Here is a 13,782-nt window from a genome sequence, read left to right on the forward strand (position 1 = left end):
TTATTTGTCAATAAGCCATTCCAAAAAATGGCTATAATTTATTAGTTTTACCTTAAAATTAAAAACATTTTTTTTTATCGCACAAAAGCCATACCGCAGTAACTACTTATTAATTTCTTTTTTTTTTATATTAGTTTCTAATAAAATCTACATTAAAATTAAATTTAAAATTTATATTAAAGAAGAAAAAAATAAAACAATTATGTGCAATTTTTTTTTTTAATAATTTAAACAAAAAAATGAAAAAAAAGTAGTAGAATTAATTATTTGATACATTATGCTGTTGTTGTTGCTGCTGTTGTTGTTGTTGTTGCTGATGTTGCAACAGCTGCTGGTGATGTTGTTGTTGCTGTTGAATATCTTTACTTAATCGATAAGTTGACATAACATTCGCACAGCTTTGATGAAAATATAAATTCCGCCCGCGGAAAAAATCCGATGAGAATTCCTTTATACCTGTCTAGAGAAAGAAAAAGACAAAAAAAAAACACAAGTTTTTGGTTAGATTTTTTATTTAACAGCTGTCAAATTTCAAAGTACTTAAAAGTACATGTTTTAATATTATTTTGCTGATGTGTTAGAAAGAGATACAAAATTAAAAAAGGAATTTGCCATGCATGTGAGGTGCGATATTGCAAGCGAAACTAAAATTTAATGCAAAATTTACCTTACAAATGAAACATTTGTATTCTTCGTCCGGTTTATCCGAACTTATCCCCACCTTTGAGTCCTGCATTAAATTGCTGCCTCCACTTCCATTTCCACCAGAAGCACCACCAACAACTGTTTGTGCTGCAGCAGCTCCCCCTGTTGCCGATACCGGTCCATTATTTTCCGAATCCGGAATTTTCGAACGTAGCTCTTCGAAATTATATTTGTTGTTGTTGTTGTTGTTATTGTTGATATTATTATTGTTATTATTCGGCATATCCATATTTGGCTCAGTACTGGTAACTTGCGGTTCAGAACGTGGTCGCTCATCTTCAGGCGAATGGTTTTCATTTCTAACAGAAAATCGTAAAAAATCATATTTAAGATTTTTTTTCGAAAGAAAGTTAATAGCTAAAAGATCTAACCTATTGCTCATGGTTTCTTCGAATTTTCGCTTCTTTGCGTTTAAAGTTTTCATCGAATCATCATCGTCAACGATTACGTCTTCGTCGCTGTCATTATTGCACGTATTTGTATCGATTTCTTTGCTATTGCAACTTCGTTCCTCGCCGCACGAGTCCGCATTGTAGAAATGATGCGTTGTTGATGAAAGCTCATTTACATTTTTCACTGAAAGTGAAAGAAATAGTTGAGATGAAACCAGACATTAAGTTTATTTTCGAAAAAATTAAACTTACCACTGATATGTGGACTGGAGTTTGATTCCCAATTGTTGTTTGAATTCGTTACATCATCTTCTGCACTTTCCTTATTTATCACACATGCAGTTCTGTAGAGAACTCCGTCTAGCTTGCCAACGCTACTTGAACTATTCATTTCCGAACCGGAATCCGGAACATCGTCGTTACAACTTTCTACATCGACCGTTTCGATTTCTTCTTTAGGTTGTTGCTCTTCCTATTGAAAATCAGCACAATTTAGAAATTTACCCTATTTTCCGCATAAAAGTATGCAAAACTTACCTCACTTTTTGTAGGGTCCATAGAATATTTACGTTTGCAAATCGGACAAGAACTACAAAACAGATTATCCAAAAAGTACATATCGCTGCCGTATTTTCGTTTTCGTACTTTTATTCGTAAGCGATTTTGTCGATTGTTTCGTATTCTCTGGAATGTCTGGAATGCATTAAATTAATGTTAGCTCCTTTAAGTATGCAATGTTTTTTTTTTTAAAGATAACTAACCTCCCATCGATTGTGACTAGTCCGGATGGCATTTTCCTGGGCAGGACATGGCGGGGCAAACATATAATTGGATTGTAAATTCGCTCGTTCCATGCCCGCGCTCAATTTATAAAGCCTATCTAGTTCGGTTAGGAAGTGTGAATTCCATTCTTCGGGTGTGAGTTTGATGCCACATACCGGACATACATCAGGAACATGACCACGAGAGTTGCCATTTTTTTGTTGGCCACCACTGTTGCTATGGACATCTGGAATAATTACAAAAACAAAAAAATAGGCATGTGAGTGAGTATAAGTAATTATTTTTGAATTAATTGTTGTGTTTTTTACAAATCACACACAAAATCATATCAAAAATTTTCAAAAACTCAACAAGAGAAAAATAAATTTAACGGTCATTACATCCTGTGTAGTGAATAATCAACGAACCTTGTAACAGATAATAACCATTTTAGTTAGGCCCTAATGTCAAATGGAAGGTTGCGAAAGGTGGATTGGATGGATATGATGCGATGCGCCATCTGTTGTCTATATTGCAAATTGCATTGGGAATTTGTTGCGATTGCATTTTGTTGAAGTGTAACACAGGGGTAAGGCAAATAGAAATGGGGGGATACGAATTAGTGAAATACCAAAAAACCAAGGATGCAGTTTATGGATATGCATATTTTGGAATAAAGAAGAGTGAACGAACGTTGAATTTAATGGTGACAATTACAGTTTTAGAATGAAAATGCATATGGGTGACAGTATTCGATTGACAGTCAAAAGTTCAATCTAATTTGAAACGTGAGGGTGCATTTAATTGTCCTTGAAGTTTGAAGACACAACGCGTTTGGGGTAATGCAATTTGGAGGAAATGCAAGTTGGATTAATACATTCGCTATATTTTGGTAAACAAGATTAGCTATATTTGAATTCAATGAACTTTAGGTAACAAAGAAGTAATAATGATGTCTAACATGTGTCGAAAAAATGGCGCCCAACCCGATAATAAAAGTATATTGGATTCTGGGGAGGATATAAGTGAAAATGGTTGAGAATAACAGAGACATTTCAATTCTGTTTTCTTTACGATTTGGCTCACGATCTTTTACTAACGCCTTAGAATTGATTGCAAAAGTACCCTCAAAACGAACGTTATCAAAAAATGTGACTTTTAGAGACCTGGGCCTCTGTTTCGTAACTTTATCACTGACGATAAACGTTTTTTAACGACTGTAAAATCCATTTTCTTACATAAATAAGGCAAAATTTCTTTCAAATTTAGAATTTATGAATTAAGAAATTATGATCGAAATTATGCAACGAATTTATTATTTTGATGAGATTTAATGGATTTTAAAGTCATTAAAATATTTTATCGCCAGTGACAAAAGTTACAGATCATAATGGGCACTGGTAGAGAAGTTGAAACTTTCCGAAAAATATAAGCCTTTAATTTCTCGAAAAGAGAAACTTCTTTTGATTTTTTGATAATTGAGCGCTCATATGCTTCAATGCAAACCTTAATCTTTAAAATCAATTGTTTTTACCTCAACCACTTAAGTACATACAACTCTATCCATTTTTCAATCTTAAGTATATATGTAACTTGTTTAAAGGCTCTCACTTTTTGGTATTATTAGCAATAGTTTAAGCAAAATGTATTGACAGAATTCTATATAAATATAATAGTTTAAGCAAAATGGGGCGTATTACCACCACAATTGACAGTTTTAAAAAGAATTTTAACAAAAAATTGGCGCCCAACGTATGATTCAAAACAAATAAATCACGCAAATGTATTTTGTTTGGTGTTTCATATGTTGATTTGAAATCATTCCTGATATCTAATAACCTTCAAAAAATTCCAGCTATCTGAAAAATCTTTTAAAAATAACTGCCCTAAAAACGCTAAAGAGTTTCATTTCATTGATGCCAACAAATTATTTAATATTTAAACTTTAAGCAGTACAAGCTTTTATGAAAATTCGTTTTAATTATGATTTAAATTGTTACGGTCTTAGAAACACTTTAAAAGCATGATCTTTAATTCTTCTGATGCAATTCTATTTCAAGGTAATGTAATATATTGTCTATCTGATTATCTTAAACTAAAAGCGACACCTACATTGAAACAAAATGATGAATTTTGGCAAAAGAAGGAATTTATTCAAATGGCTCCCAATGTGAAACCTTTGAAAATATATAATTTTAAATTTGATTTATAGCACCAAATAAGTATTTTAATACTAAAGACTGGGTTTCAATAGATCTAATGAATTTGTAACGTAAGGTTTTTAACTACTCACATTGATAACCTCATTTACCCCTTTTAATAACAAGCACCCAACTGTGTGTACCTATATATATCTTGATTTCGTCTATGATATTGCACCACAAAAATCATATCCCAATTCTACAACACCCTCCTCTATATAACATAAAACCAATAATAATTCATTTCATAATATCAAAATTAATTTTCCAAATCCAATTTGTTATGCATCCACCACCTAATCCATTCTATACTTTTACCTACACGTATAGTATAACTGTTTTCTATACACTCTTATTGTAGTTCTACCCCCATCTCGAATCATTTGAAAAACGAAATAATTTTTCAACAGCAATTAATAACTATATAACAGCACACCGCATAATGTTCCACTTCAACTCACCCGGCTAATCACTTCAAAAATCTGTGCAAAGTCATCTTTCACCTAACAAATTTCCAAACCAACCACACACACACAAATACAATTCATATAGATACATATTCCCCAAATCAGACACAATTTACCAACAACAACTGTTTTCCCTTAAAAGCTCATTAAAAGCAAATCATTTAAACAAATTGCAAGGCAAAACCTTGTGTATTGTACGTTTTCACTCACTCTCTACCAACATACCCTTCACAAAACTTCAAAACGTCAAAAGGTCAAAGAGTTTTCCAAAAAACACACAACACAAGCACAACTACGAGAAATAACTGTATACGAGCATAATTTCGCAAAAACATTACAACAACATGACAAACTCTATCTCTTGGTCTCTCGGTGTGTGTAGAGTGTAGGTAAGGAAGTTTAGTAGCTAGTTGTTTCATGTGGTACTCCACGAACTCACCCCAAAATGAGGTTAGCAAACAGTTAACAGATGTCATCCCCCGAATATCTATCTATTCATTTCACAGAGTTTAATTACTCGCAACTGAGAGATGAATTTGCCTAATTTTCTATCTAAGCTAAAGTGTGTCAAATTTAAATATAAATATTTTTTGACAGCTTTTGTCCTTGGGTTTTTGCAGGGGTTGGTAACCGTGGTGACGACGGTGGCAGTGATGCCACATGGAGTGGGTTACAGAGAGTGCAGGTTACTGGTTTTCGACATGGCCACATTTTGACAAAAATAAAAAAAAAAAAAAACACTGAAACCTCCATGTCAAATGCCAAACAATGTTTTATGAAAAAAAAAGGTACAAAAAATTGTGTGATTTGCGTTGAAAGACAGGCACATTTTTTGACAGTTCGTTGAGTTGCTGTGTTGTTCGCGGTTTAAATGTCAACAGCATTTTGTTTGCAGGCTGTGGTAAACAGGAAAAATACCGTTTTTTTTATATGCCTCTCGTCATTACACACAAAAATAAAATGGAATTCACGCGCTTGAATAGACGTCAAAAAGTTTTTGGCTTTTATTTTTGCAACCACACCTAACACCCTGCCTGCACTTTTTTTTTTTTTTACAAAACCCTACTCTACCGACCGATCATTGCAGGAAATATTTTGCATACGCATAAAATGTTGAACACATCCGTGCACCGACCGCCTGCCATTCTACTACCGACACCGGCTGCCAAAAAATCAACCAACCGACGGAACTCATTCATCCGTCTAATTTTCCGGAAGTTCTCTCTCCTTTCTCTCATTCCACACACAAAAACTGAATATTGCGAATTGCGTTATTGTTTTGATATTATCTTTGGTTATCGTTTTGTTATATCGTTTTAATAAAAATTCCACAATTTCCATTGTATACTGGCCACATTATTTATTCTTGCAATTGCAATAAAAATCCCTATTAGTCACATGATGAAAGTATAAGCATATGAGGCTCATATTTCTATATAACTCTGTGCCGCTCTACCGGGCTGGATCCTGGGTGTGTGTAGTTTATCATAGGGATGAGGAGAAGGGGAAGAATATATATACCAAAAAGGACACCAACCCTAGTTTTGAAAGTAGGAAAAAACTCATAACTCATTTCCCTTTTATGGAATAAATATGGTTGTGTTTTTTTTTTGTTTGCTTCTTCGTCGTTTTATTGTTTGTTGATTTTTTTCGGTGTTAACACGTGTATTAATTTATGTTATCCTTGTTGAAATTGAATAGGACTCTGTGATGATTATAACAAGGATCTAGAATGATGGAATGGTTGAGAGTTATGTTATGAAAAATGGATAAAACATGCACTGCAATTATTTTATATTGATATTTTTTTAACTTTTGGGCATAAAGTGATAGGTCAAGTGGAAATTTTGATCTGTCATCGAGAATGTTGCATGTAGCAAGTGGAAATTTGATGAAAAAAAAAAAACAATTAATGTGGCAGGGGACAATGTAGCGAGTATTCATTTTAAATCCTGCGTTGGGCGCCAGATTTTTTCTCCCATTATTTCATAAAGAATGCTTATTCGTTTGTTGTAGATATCACAATTTGAACAGAGACAAGAAAAGAGCTATAAAGATTGTCTATCACTTAATTCGCCACTTTTTATAAGCTTTATTTAATCTTTGAATTATTATCCTTTCTATTAGTATCAAAAAGGTTCAGGTGCTTATTTCAGTACGAAAATGCTGCAAACAGTGGTTTGAAAATGATTTTCGCAAATCCTCCCAAGCCATTTGAGACTGTACAGGTACAGATGCAGGTCGAAAATATACTTTTGCTACTTTTTCTTCGATTTTCTAATAAGACCAACAAACCAAGCCGCAACAACGCTATGACTTCTTGGAATGTTTCTTAAAGATTTTTCGCAAATAACAGTTTTCGCAACGTTTTATATTTATGCATTCGTTTGATATTTGCAAATTATCAAGAGTAGTTTGCACGAGTTTTCAAATGGTACCTTTCAAACTACATCATACGAAGGCATTTCATGAATATCAAACATTGCGAAAGCTCTTATTTAGGAATAACCTCTCATAAACATGCCAAGAAGTCATGGAGCTGTTGCGGGGCATAGTTGGCTGGTCTTGTTACCAAATTGTCTAAAAATACAACTCCGCCAACGCTTGCAAATCTATTTCCCACTTTTTTTAAAATTATTTGAACGCTCAAGTAATTGTTTTCTGAAAATTTTGGACCATTTGCGAGTATTGCTTGTATCTGCGACACGAATTTTGTTTTGCTTTTTACAAACAATTTGCAATTATTCCTTAGATCTGCGAATGCACGATATTGAGCATTGATGATGTGTAAATCCTGTTATTTACGAACAATTTCTACGAACCATTAAAAAAATTATGCCGTGCTAAAGCTAAAGCTGCTATGAACACTCATGAAAATAATTTTTTATAATTTCCAACATTTTCGAGTATCAATATTACATTTCGCCAGCTCATTAAGATATGGCTTGAGAGATCATCAAGCCACACGAATACTCAATAGAATTGATAAATTTTCAAGAAATTATTTCTAACATCTGCGAAAGCAATTTTACTATGCGACTGTTCTATTAACTGGTGCAAAATAGCTTGTTTTCTTGATGGTAAAAATAAATTCGAAGTTAGTAAACACAATTTTTTGCCCAATAAATTTGTGAAACAAAATTAACGTGATTTTCACAAAAATCTAAATATGTGAATACATACATATTTCGCAAATTCTTACACTATCAGTTCATAGCCGAAGAGCGCATATAGCAAGCACCGTCTTGCGACCATTTGCCAACACAAAACTGTGTTATCCGGCTCATCACTTAGTGCAGTATTAGTAGTTAGTAAGCAAATAATAACTACAAAAAAACGTACACTAAGATAAAAACATTGAATTCAATATTAGATAAAACAAACATTAAAGAAATACAAACAAAATAATTACTTGAGCAACAAAAAAGACATAAAAATAAACACAAACATTTATGAGCGTGGTACACTGGTTTTTAAGACTATTTTTAAACTATTTTTATTAAAGTTTAAATCAAAAAGGTTTGAATTTAAATTTAGAAGTTTACACATGCGTGTTAAAGGTTCATGCAAGCCATAATTTGTTCGGTGTGGTGTGGAATATTCATTAAATCCAAGCATCGGAGGCTATAAGCACCCCCTCCATAGTTAAAACCAACAGAATTAAGTAAATTTGGTGCATCAATTACGCCTGTGATTAACTGGTGAATGAAGATTATGTCATTGTTAACCCTCCTTTGAGCCAAAGTTTGAATCTGAAGGAGATTAATCCGATGTTCATAAGGAGGAAGATTATAAGGATCAGACCATGGCAGTCCTTTTACGGCGAAACGAATGAAATTACGTTGTACTGATTCCAGTCTTACATTATGGGTCTCGTAAAAAGGAGTCTAGACTTGCGATGCGTACTCAAGGTGGGGGCGTACTAAACAATTGTAGAGGGAAAGAGTCACATAAGGATCTTGAAATTCTTTTGACCAACGCTTCACAAAACCTAGCATAGAGAAGGCCTTATTCACGATGACGTTGATATGTTCGGAAAAATCAAGATTATAACTAAAATTAACCCCTAAGTCTTTAAAGCTCTGAACACGCTGTAATTTGTGTTGGGATATTTTATATTCATACAAACTAGGAGCACGTTTTTTAGAAAAAGTCATTGTCTGACATTTTATTGGATTCAAAACTAAGCTATTCTTACTACACCATATAGAAAAATGATTAATGCCCTCTTGCAGAAGCCTCCGATCATTAACCGATTTGATACTTTTATAAATTTTCATGTCATCTGCAAAAATGAGAATTTCGCTATGGTGAATAAATAATGGGGCATCATTTATAGCTAGAATAAAAAGAAGAGGTCCTAAATGACTTCCTTGCGAAACACCTGATTTTGCGATGAACGATTTTGAGAGAGCGTCTCTGAACTTCACTTGATAAGATCTATTTTCAAGATAAGAAGAAATCCAATTCACGAAGCCTAAAGGGAAACCTAGAGTTTTTAATTTAAATTTGATTATATCATGGGAGAGTTGGTCAAAAGCCTTAGAATAGTCCGTAAAGATACAGTCAAGTTCCTGTCCACTTTCTAACGTATTTGAGCACTTATGTAAAAAAGTAAGCAAGTTTGTAACCGTCGATCGTTTTTGCATAAAGCCATGCTGTTGAATGCATATAATTCTTTTACAATGGAACGCCAAGCTATCGCAAGCAACTTGCTCAAAAAGCTTTGGAATACAAGACAGCTTAGATATGGGTCTGTAATTGACTATATTGGATTTATCTCCTTTTTTAAAAACAGGAGTAATAAACGCTTGTTTCCAAATGCTAGGAAATTTACCTAATTTGAGAGATAATTCAAAAATAAGTTTAAGTAGAAGAGATAAAACTGACCAACAATTTTTCAAAACTGCTGCAGGAATACCGTCTGGTCCGACAGAATAATCTTCATGTAGTACCTAATGAAAGAAAATGGTATACTTTACAAGTATCAATTTGAATATTATTAAATGTAACTTGTGGGCAATTTTCTAAATAACGGAAGTAATCTACGTCCACATTGGCGGGTATGTTAATAAAAGATTGACAGAAGTTAGTCGCAAAAGCATCGCAAATATCTGAAGTGATATATCTGAAAATTTAATATTTCATTTGCGAAAGTAAACTGCGAAACTATTCGCAAGTTATATTCGTGACATCAGTGCTCGCAAATACTTTTAAATATCAGAACGGTTGTTCGTCGTTGATTCATTGACTAATGAGATGACTATTTGCATTGAGAAGAATTTGTTTGCTACGGCCTGATAGTCCCGTATTTTGAGAGTGCCCTCCCTACTTTTCTAAAGCTACCTCCAAACTAAGAATTTTGCTTAAACAAGTTTACAGAAGCAAAAGATGCACCTACAAAGATTTATAGAAGTAAAATTGACAGTTGGGCTACTATGTGGACCTGTGTTTTCTGAAATCAAAATGCAAAATATAAAAGTTGGGTAAAATTACAAGGCTGAAAGGTTTCCCTAGTTGAAAATGGACTGAGGACAATGCAAGGCTCATACCTTTCCTAGCTATAGTTTTCAAGAATTATGGTTCATATGCATAAAAAATAGTAAATGCTTTCACTTGAAAAATTGTAAAGTATGAACTTTATTTATCCACATTTTGTACATATTAAACCTAGTTTATACTTATTAATTTCATATTGCTAGTATTTAATATTTGTTATGCATACGGGCCGACCTATATTTTTAATTTCCTCAACTTGAGGAGTTTTTTCCAAACATTTGTTTCTTTTGGGAGTCAGATTACCACGGTGGCTTCACTTTTATACTACATGAGAAGTGGCCGCGGAATGCTAGTGGCAACTCGACATGGGTTTGTGTTCCACGTTGGGCGCCATTTTTAAAAGTTTGCTTAACCCGGATTTGAATTTTGGTAAAGAGAATTGGGTGCCATTTTTTGTTAGACATTATTTTTTTGAAACTATATAGGTACGTTTGCAAATTGAATTATTTCAAACCATAAAAATGTAGATTGTCAATTTCAAACAAATTGATTGTGGCGTCAAGATCTAATCCCAATTTCACTGAGTTATTTTCCCCCTTTCGAGAATTCCATCACAAAAAAAAAGAAAAATTCCTCAAATGCTTTCAATTTTGACAAATAACCCTAAATCATTCTCAATTGCGCATCATCAATTAATTACAAAACAAGATAAAAAAAATAACAAATACCATATCGGCAACACACAATAGATGATATAGCCTCCAATACACCTCCATAAATAGCTCAATTCTCGTTTACCGCACGTAAACGACTCGACTGCCGAAACCAATCTTTAAGAAAATTTATAGCATTCAATTTAAAATTATATCGTTTCTTTATGGGTTGCCTCCAAAGTTCCCCCACAACAACCAACAAAAAAAAAAAACATCCTGTTTTAGTATATTTGTTTAACATTCAACCTCGATATACCTCGAGACCCCTGATCTTTTTAGAATTTTTATTGATATTTGAAAATATCCCCCGCGCATGTTAACACTTCTTTCGTATTTTACACCGCGCCACCATCCGCCGCACAAACACTTCCGTAAACATTCCAAAGGAATCCATTCAAGAAAAGAAAGATTATTTTCCAAGTGGCACTTTACTTAATCGATTGATGATGATACACGACGACGAAGACAAAGACGTCGAAAGCAAGAAGCTAATCATTGGATATGGGATAGATGCGCACAATATGCATCCACCCGGTTTTCTTATTCTTATAACGCAACCCATCGTGTAATCAAAACAAAATGAACACACAAATCGGGAAACAATATTACCCTTCTTTCATACATGTTCGCAAGATTGGATTATAATAGCTCGCGACCGGAATTTTCAATCCTCGCAAAGATGAAACGCTATATAGAATTTATACCTTCATCCGTTGCCGAAATTGAGCATGCATCCATATGGTGTTTATAGCTCCTTAAGAGCGTGCTGCTGTGATGCGATAATGCTACTAATCGCCGCGAACAAATAAACAATCATTACCCGAAAAATTGACGTTGCAAGATGCGAGAATGATGTTGCCATTGTTTCAAACTTGGAGACTCATTCTTTTGACTTTTCGACAAACCCCCCGAAATGCATGCATATCCGCAAATGGTTAAACGTCATCGTATCACGGATGAAAAGATACTCTCCAACTTTGTAAATATAAATTCCCGGAGTGTCAATCCTCGAGGCTTGGGGAATTAAGCATTGCGAACATCAGGCATCAGTATCAAAAACAAAAATGAGAGATACTTTTGTTCACTCTTCAATTTCAATAAAAGATACTTTGTGAATCTAGTCGGAGAACGGTACTTTTTCCGAAATGACACAGCCGGCAAAATGGCTCCATATAACTGTGAACTGTACGAGTATTTGACGTTTAAACAAGCAGGCAGAAGGAGAGGAATCTCTTAATTACGATCATTATTTCTAATCGTTTTGCAGAGTTCTGTGGGAGCTCTTCATCTCTTTGGTCTATCTGAGGGATGTGAGCATATTGTGCGAAAGGATTTTGTTATTATAGAGTTTTGTTTAACCCTTTCGGTTGTCTTATAAATGTTTTGTCATGGGGAACTCGCCTATAAGCCCCTGCCCTCACTCTGTTGGCAAGTCTGACAAAGTGTGTTTATGTTTTGTGGATATTTTTGGAATTTTGAAAGTTTTGTAGCGGATTGAGTGTTGTTGTTTTTTGCTGTGGGAAATGTAAACTTTGTCTCGCTTCCGTTACGAATTCATTTGAAATATAGAGTTGGGGGTGGTTGGGTGCTGGAATTCGTCAGGAGAATTGTAATTATTGTAAATTGGAACTGTTTAAGGTAAAAATGATTGTTTTAATTGTAGAAGGGTAGGTATAGTGGATGGGTAATAAAGTTGTGTCATTTGACACTTGTTTATGGATTTATACATGGGTAATTGTTGTAGAGAGGAATTAAATGCATTACTAATTAAATATTTACTGGAGAAAAAAGGGGTTTATTGAATATTTTTTAATGGAAACGTTATTTTATGGTTAAGAGTTCAAATCATAATAAAAGGTCTTGAATGTTCTTGAACTTTAATTTAAGTTTTAAAAATTGTCAAGAATGCTTGTTTTTACACGGAGAAAAAAACACATAAAACTTCGGCATGGTTTTCTGCGGATCTCTGCATATTTTTTTTATCCACTTAATTAAAGATGAAAATCTTCCTATTATTCAAAAAATTCAAAAACTTTCAAAAACTGTGGCCATATGTTAAGGGGAACTAAACTCTGTAGAAACCCACATTATAGAGTGTGTAATACTTTTTACTGCCGTATTATTAATCGTTTTTAATATTTTTTTTAAATTTATAATTTATACAGAAAACACATTGAATTTACAAAGAAACCGCATATTTTTATTGATGAAGGGAACAAAAAGCTAGCCATACAATGTTTATGTAACCAACCTTCTTTCTGTCAAAATAAATTAATCATTATTTGTGTTCACAGTAATTTGTTTCGGTAGATAGTAGTTATCAATTTTTCTTGCCAGTTGGTTGGTACTTGTTAAAGTGTGAAGCGTGCTTAACAAGTATCTACAAAATTTACCGCCCCTATTTTAACATTGGGTTTTTAAGGAGGCGTTTACTTTGGAACTAATAATCTAGCATCGAGTCAAGTGAATAGATTATTTTCATTGTAGTAGAGGATGAGTGATGCGTATGTTGAAAATTTTTCATTGTCTGTTAACTGAATCGTTTATTTCAGAAACGACATAAGTCCATGAGCATAAACTTTTCAGGAGCAACAAAAAACTGTTTTTTACTTAAAATTCCACAACACTTCAAATTTAGAGTATGCCGAGTTATAATCTAGCCTAAGATGCATTTAGAAACCTTTAAAATATAAACTTTTTTTTAGGTCTTTGCGGGTTTTTAAGCCTTTAAAGTCGGTGGACTTATGTCGTTTCTGAAATAAACGAAATTTTTGTGGTAAAACTTATGTTTTTATTAAGCTATAGTTTTTGAACCCTACTTTCGATTTAAAAAAAAATAAATAGCAGTAGATAGAGTAAATCTTTACCTTTTTATAGATGTATAACTTAAAGTCTTGCGTGTCATGTTTGTGATGTTTGCGAAAATAATTTAAAACTGGTAAAATGTCATATTATTCAAGAGTTAAAAATGCTGCCACCACCAGAAATCTGGCTATAACTTTTGAATCCTGAGTACAATTTTAATGAATTTAATAGATATAGA

At 33.5% G+C, this 13,782-nt stretch overlaps 1 protein-coding gene across 2 annotated transcripts in view; it reads right to left on the minus strand.

Moving 5' to 3' along the window:
* Positions 1–218: 218 nt before the first annotated feature.
* LOC129918358 (protein Teyrha-meyrha) overlaps positions 219–13,782 on the minus strand; it is a 71,002-nt gene continuing 57,438 nt past the window's right edge. Inside the window, exons 4-9 of one of the 2 annotated variants that reach the window (XM_055998837.1) lie at positions 1,859–2,106; positions 1,635–1,790; positions 1,350–1,569; positions 1,077–1,281; positions 722–1,004; positions 219–460 (exon numbers count right to left, since the gene is read on the minus strand). In XM_055998837.1, coding sequence (XP_055854812.1) covers positions 260–460; positions 722–1,004; positions 1,077–1,281; positions 1,350–1,569; positions 1,635–1,790; positions 1,859–2,106 — 1,313 coding nt within the window. In that variant the 3' untranslated portion in view covers positions 219–259. Of the gene's footprint in view, positions 461–667; positions 1,005–1,076; positions 1,282–1,349; positions 1,570–1,634; positions 1,791–1,858; positions 2,107–13,782 lie in introns of both variants that reach the window. The other variant, XM_055998836.1, reaches the window with a different exon arrangement.

This window comes from Episyrphus balteatus, chromosome 4 (genome assembly GCF_945859705.1).
Source record: "Episyrphus balteatus chromosome 4, idEpiBalt1.1, whole genome shotgun sequence".
In the NCBI taxonomy this organism is placed as follows: Eukaryota; Metazoa; Arthropoda; class Insecta; order Diptera; family Syrphidae; genus Episyrphus; species Episyrphus balteatus.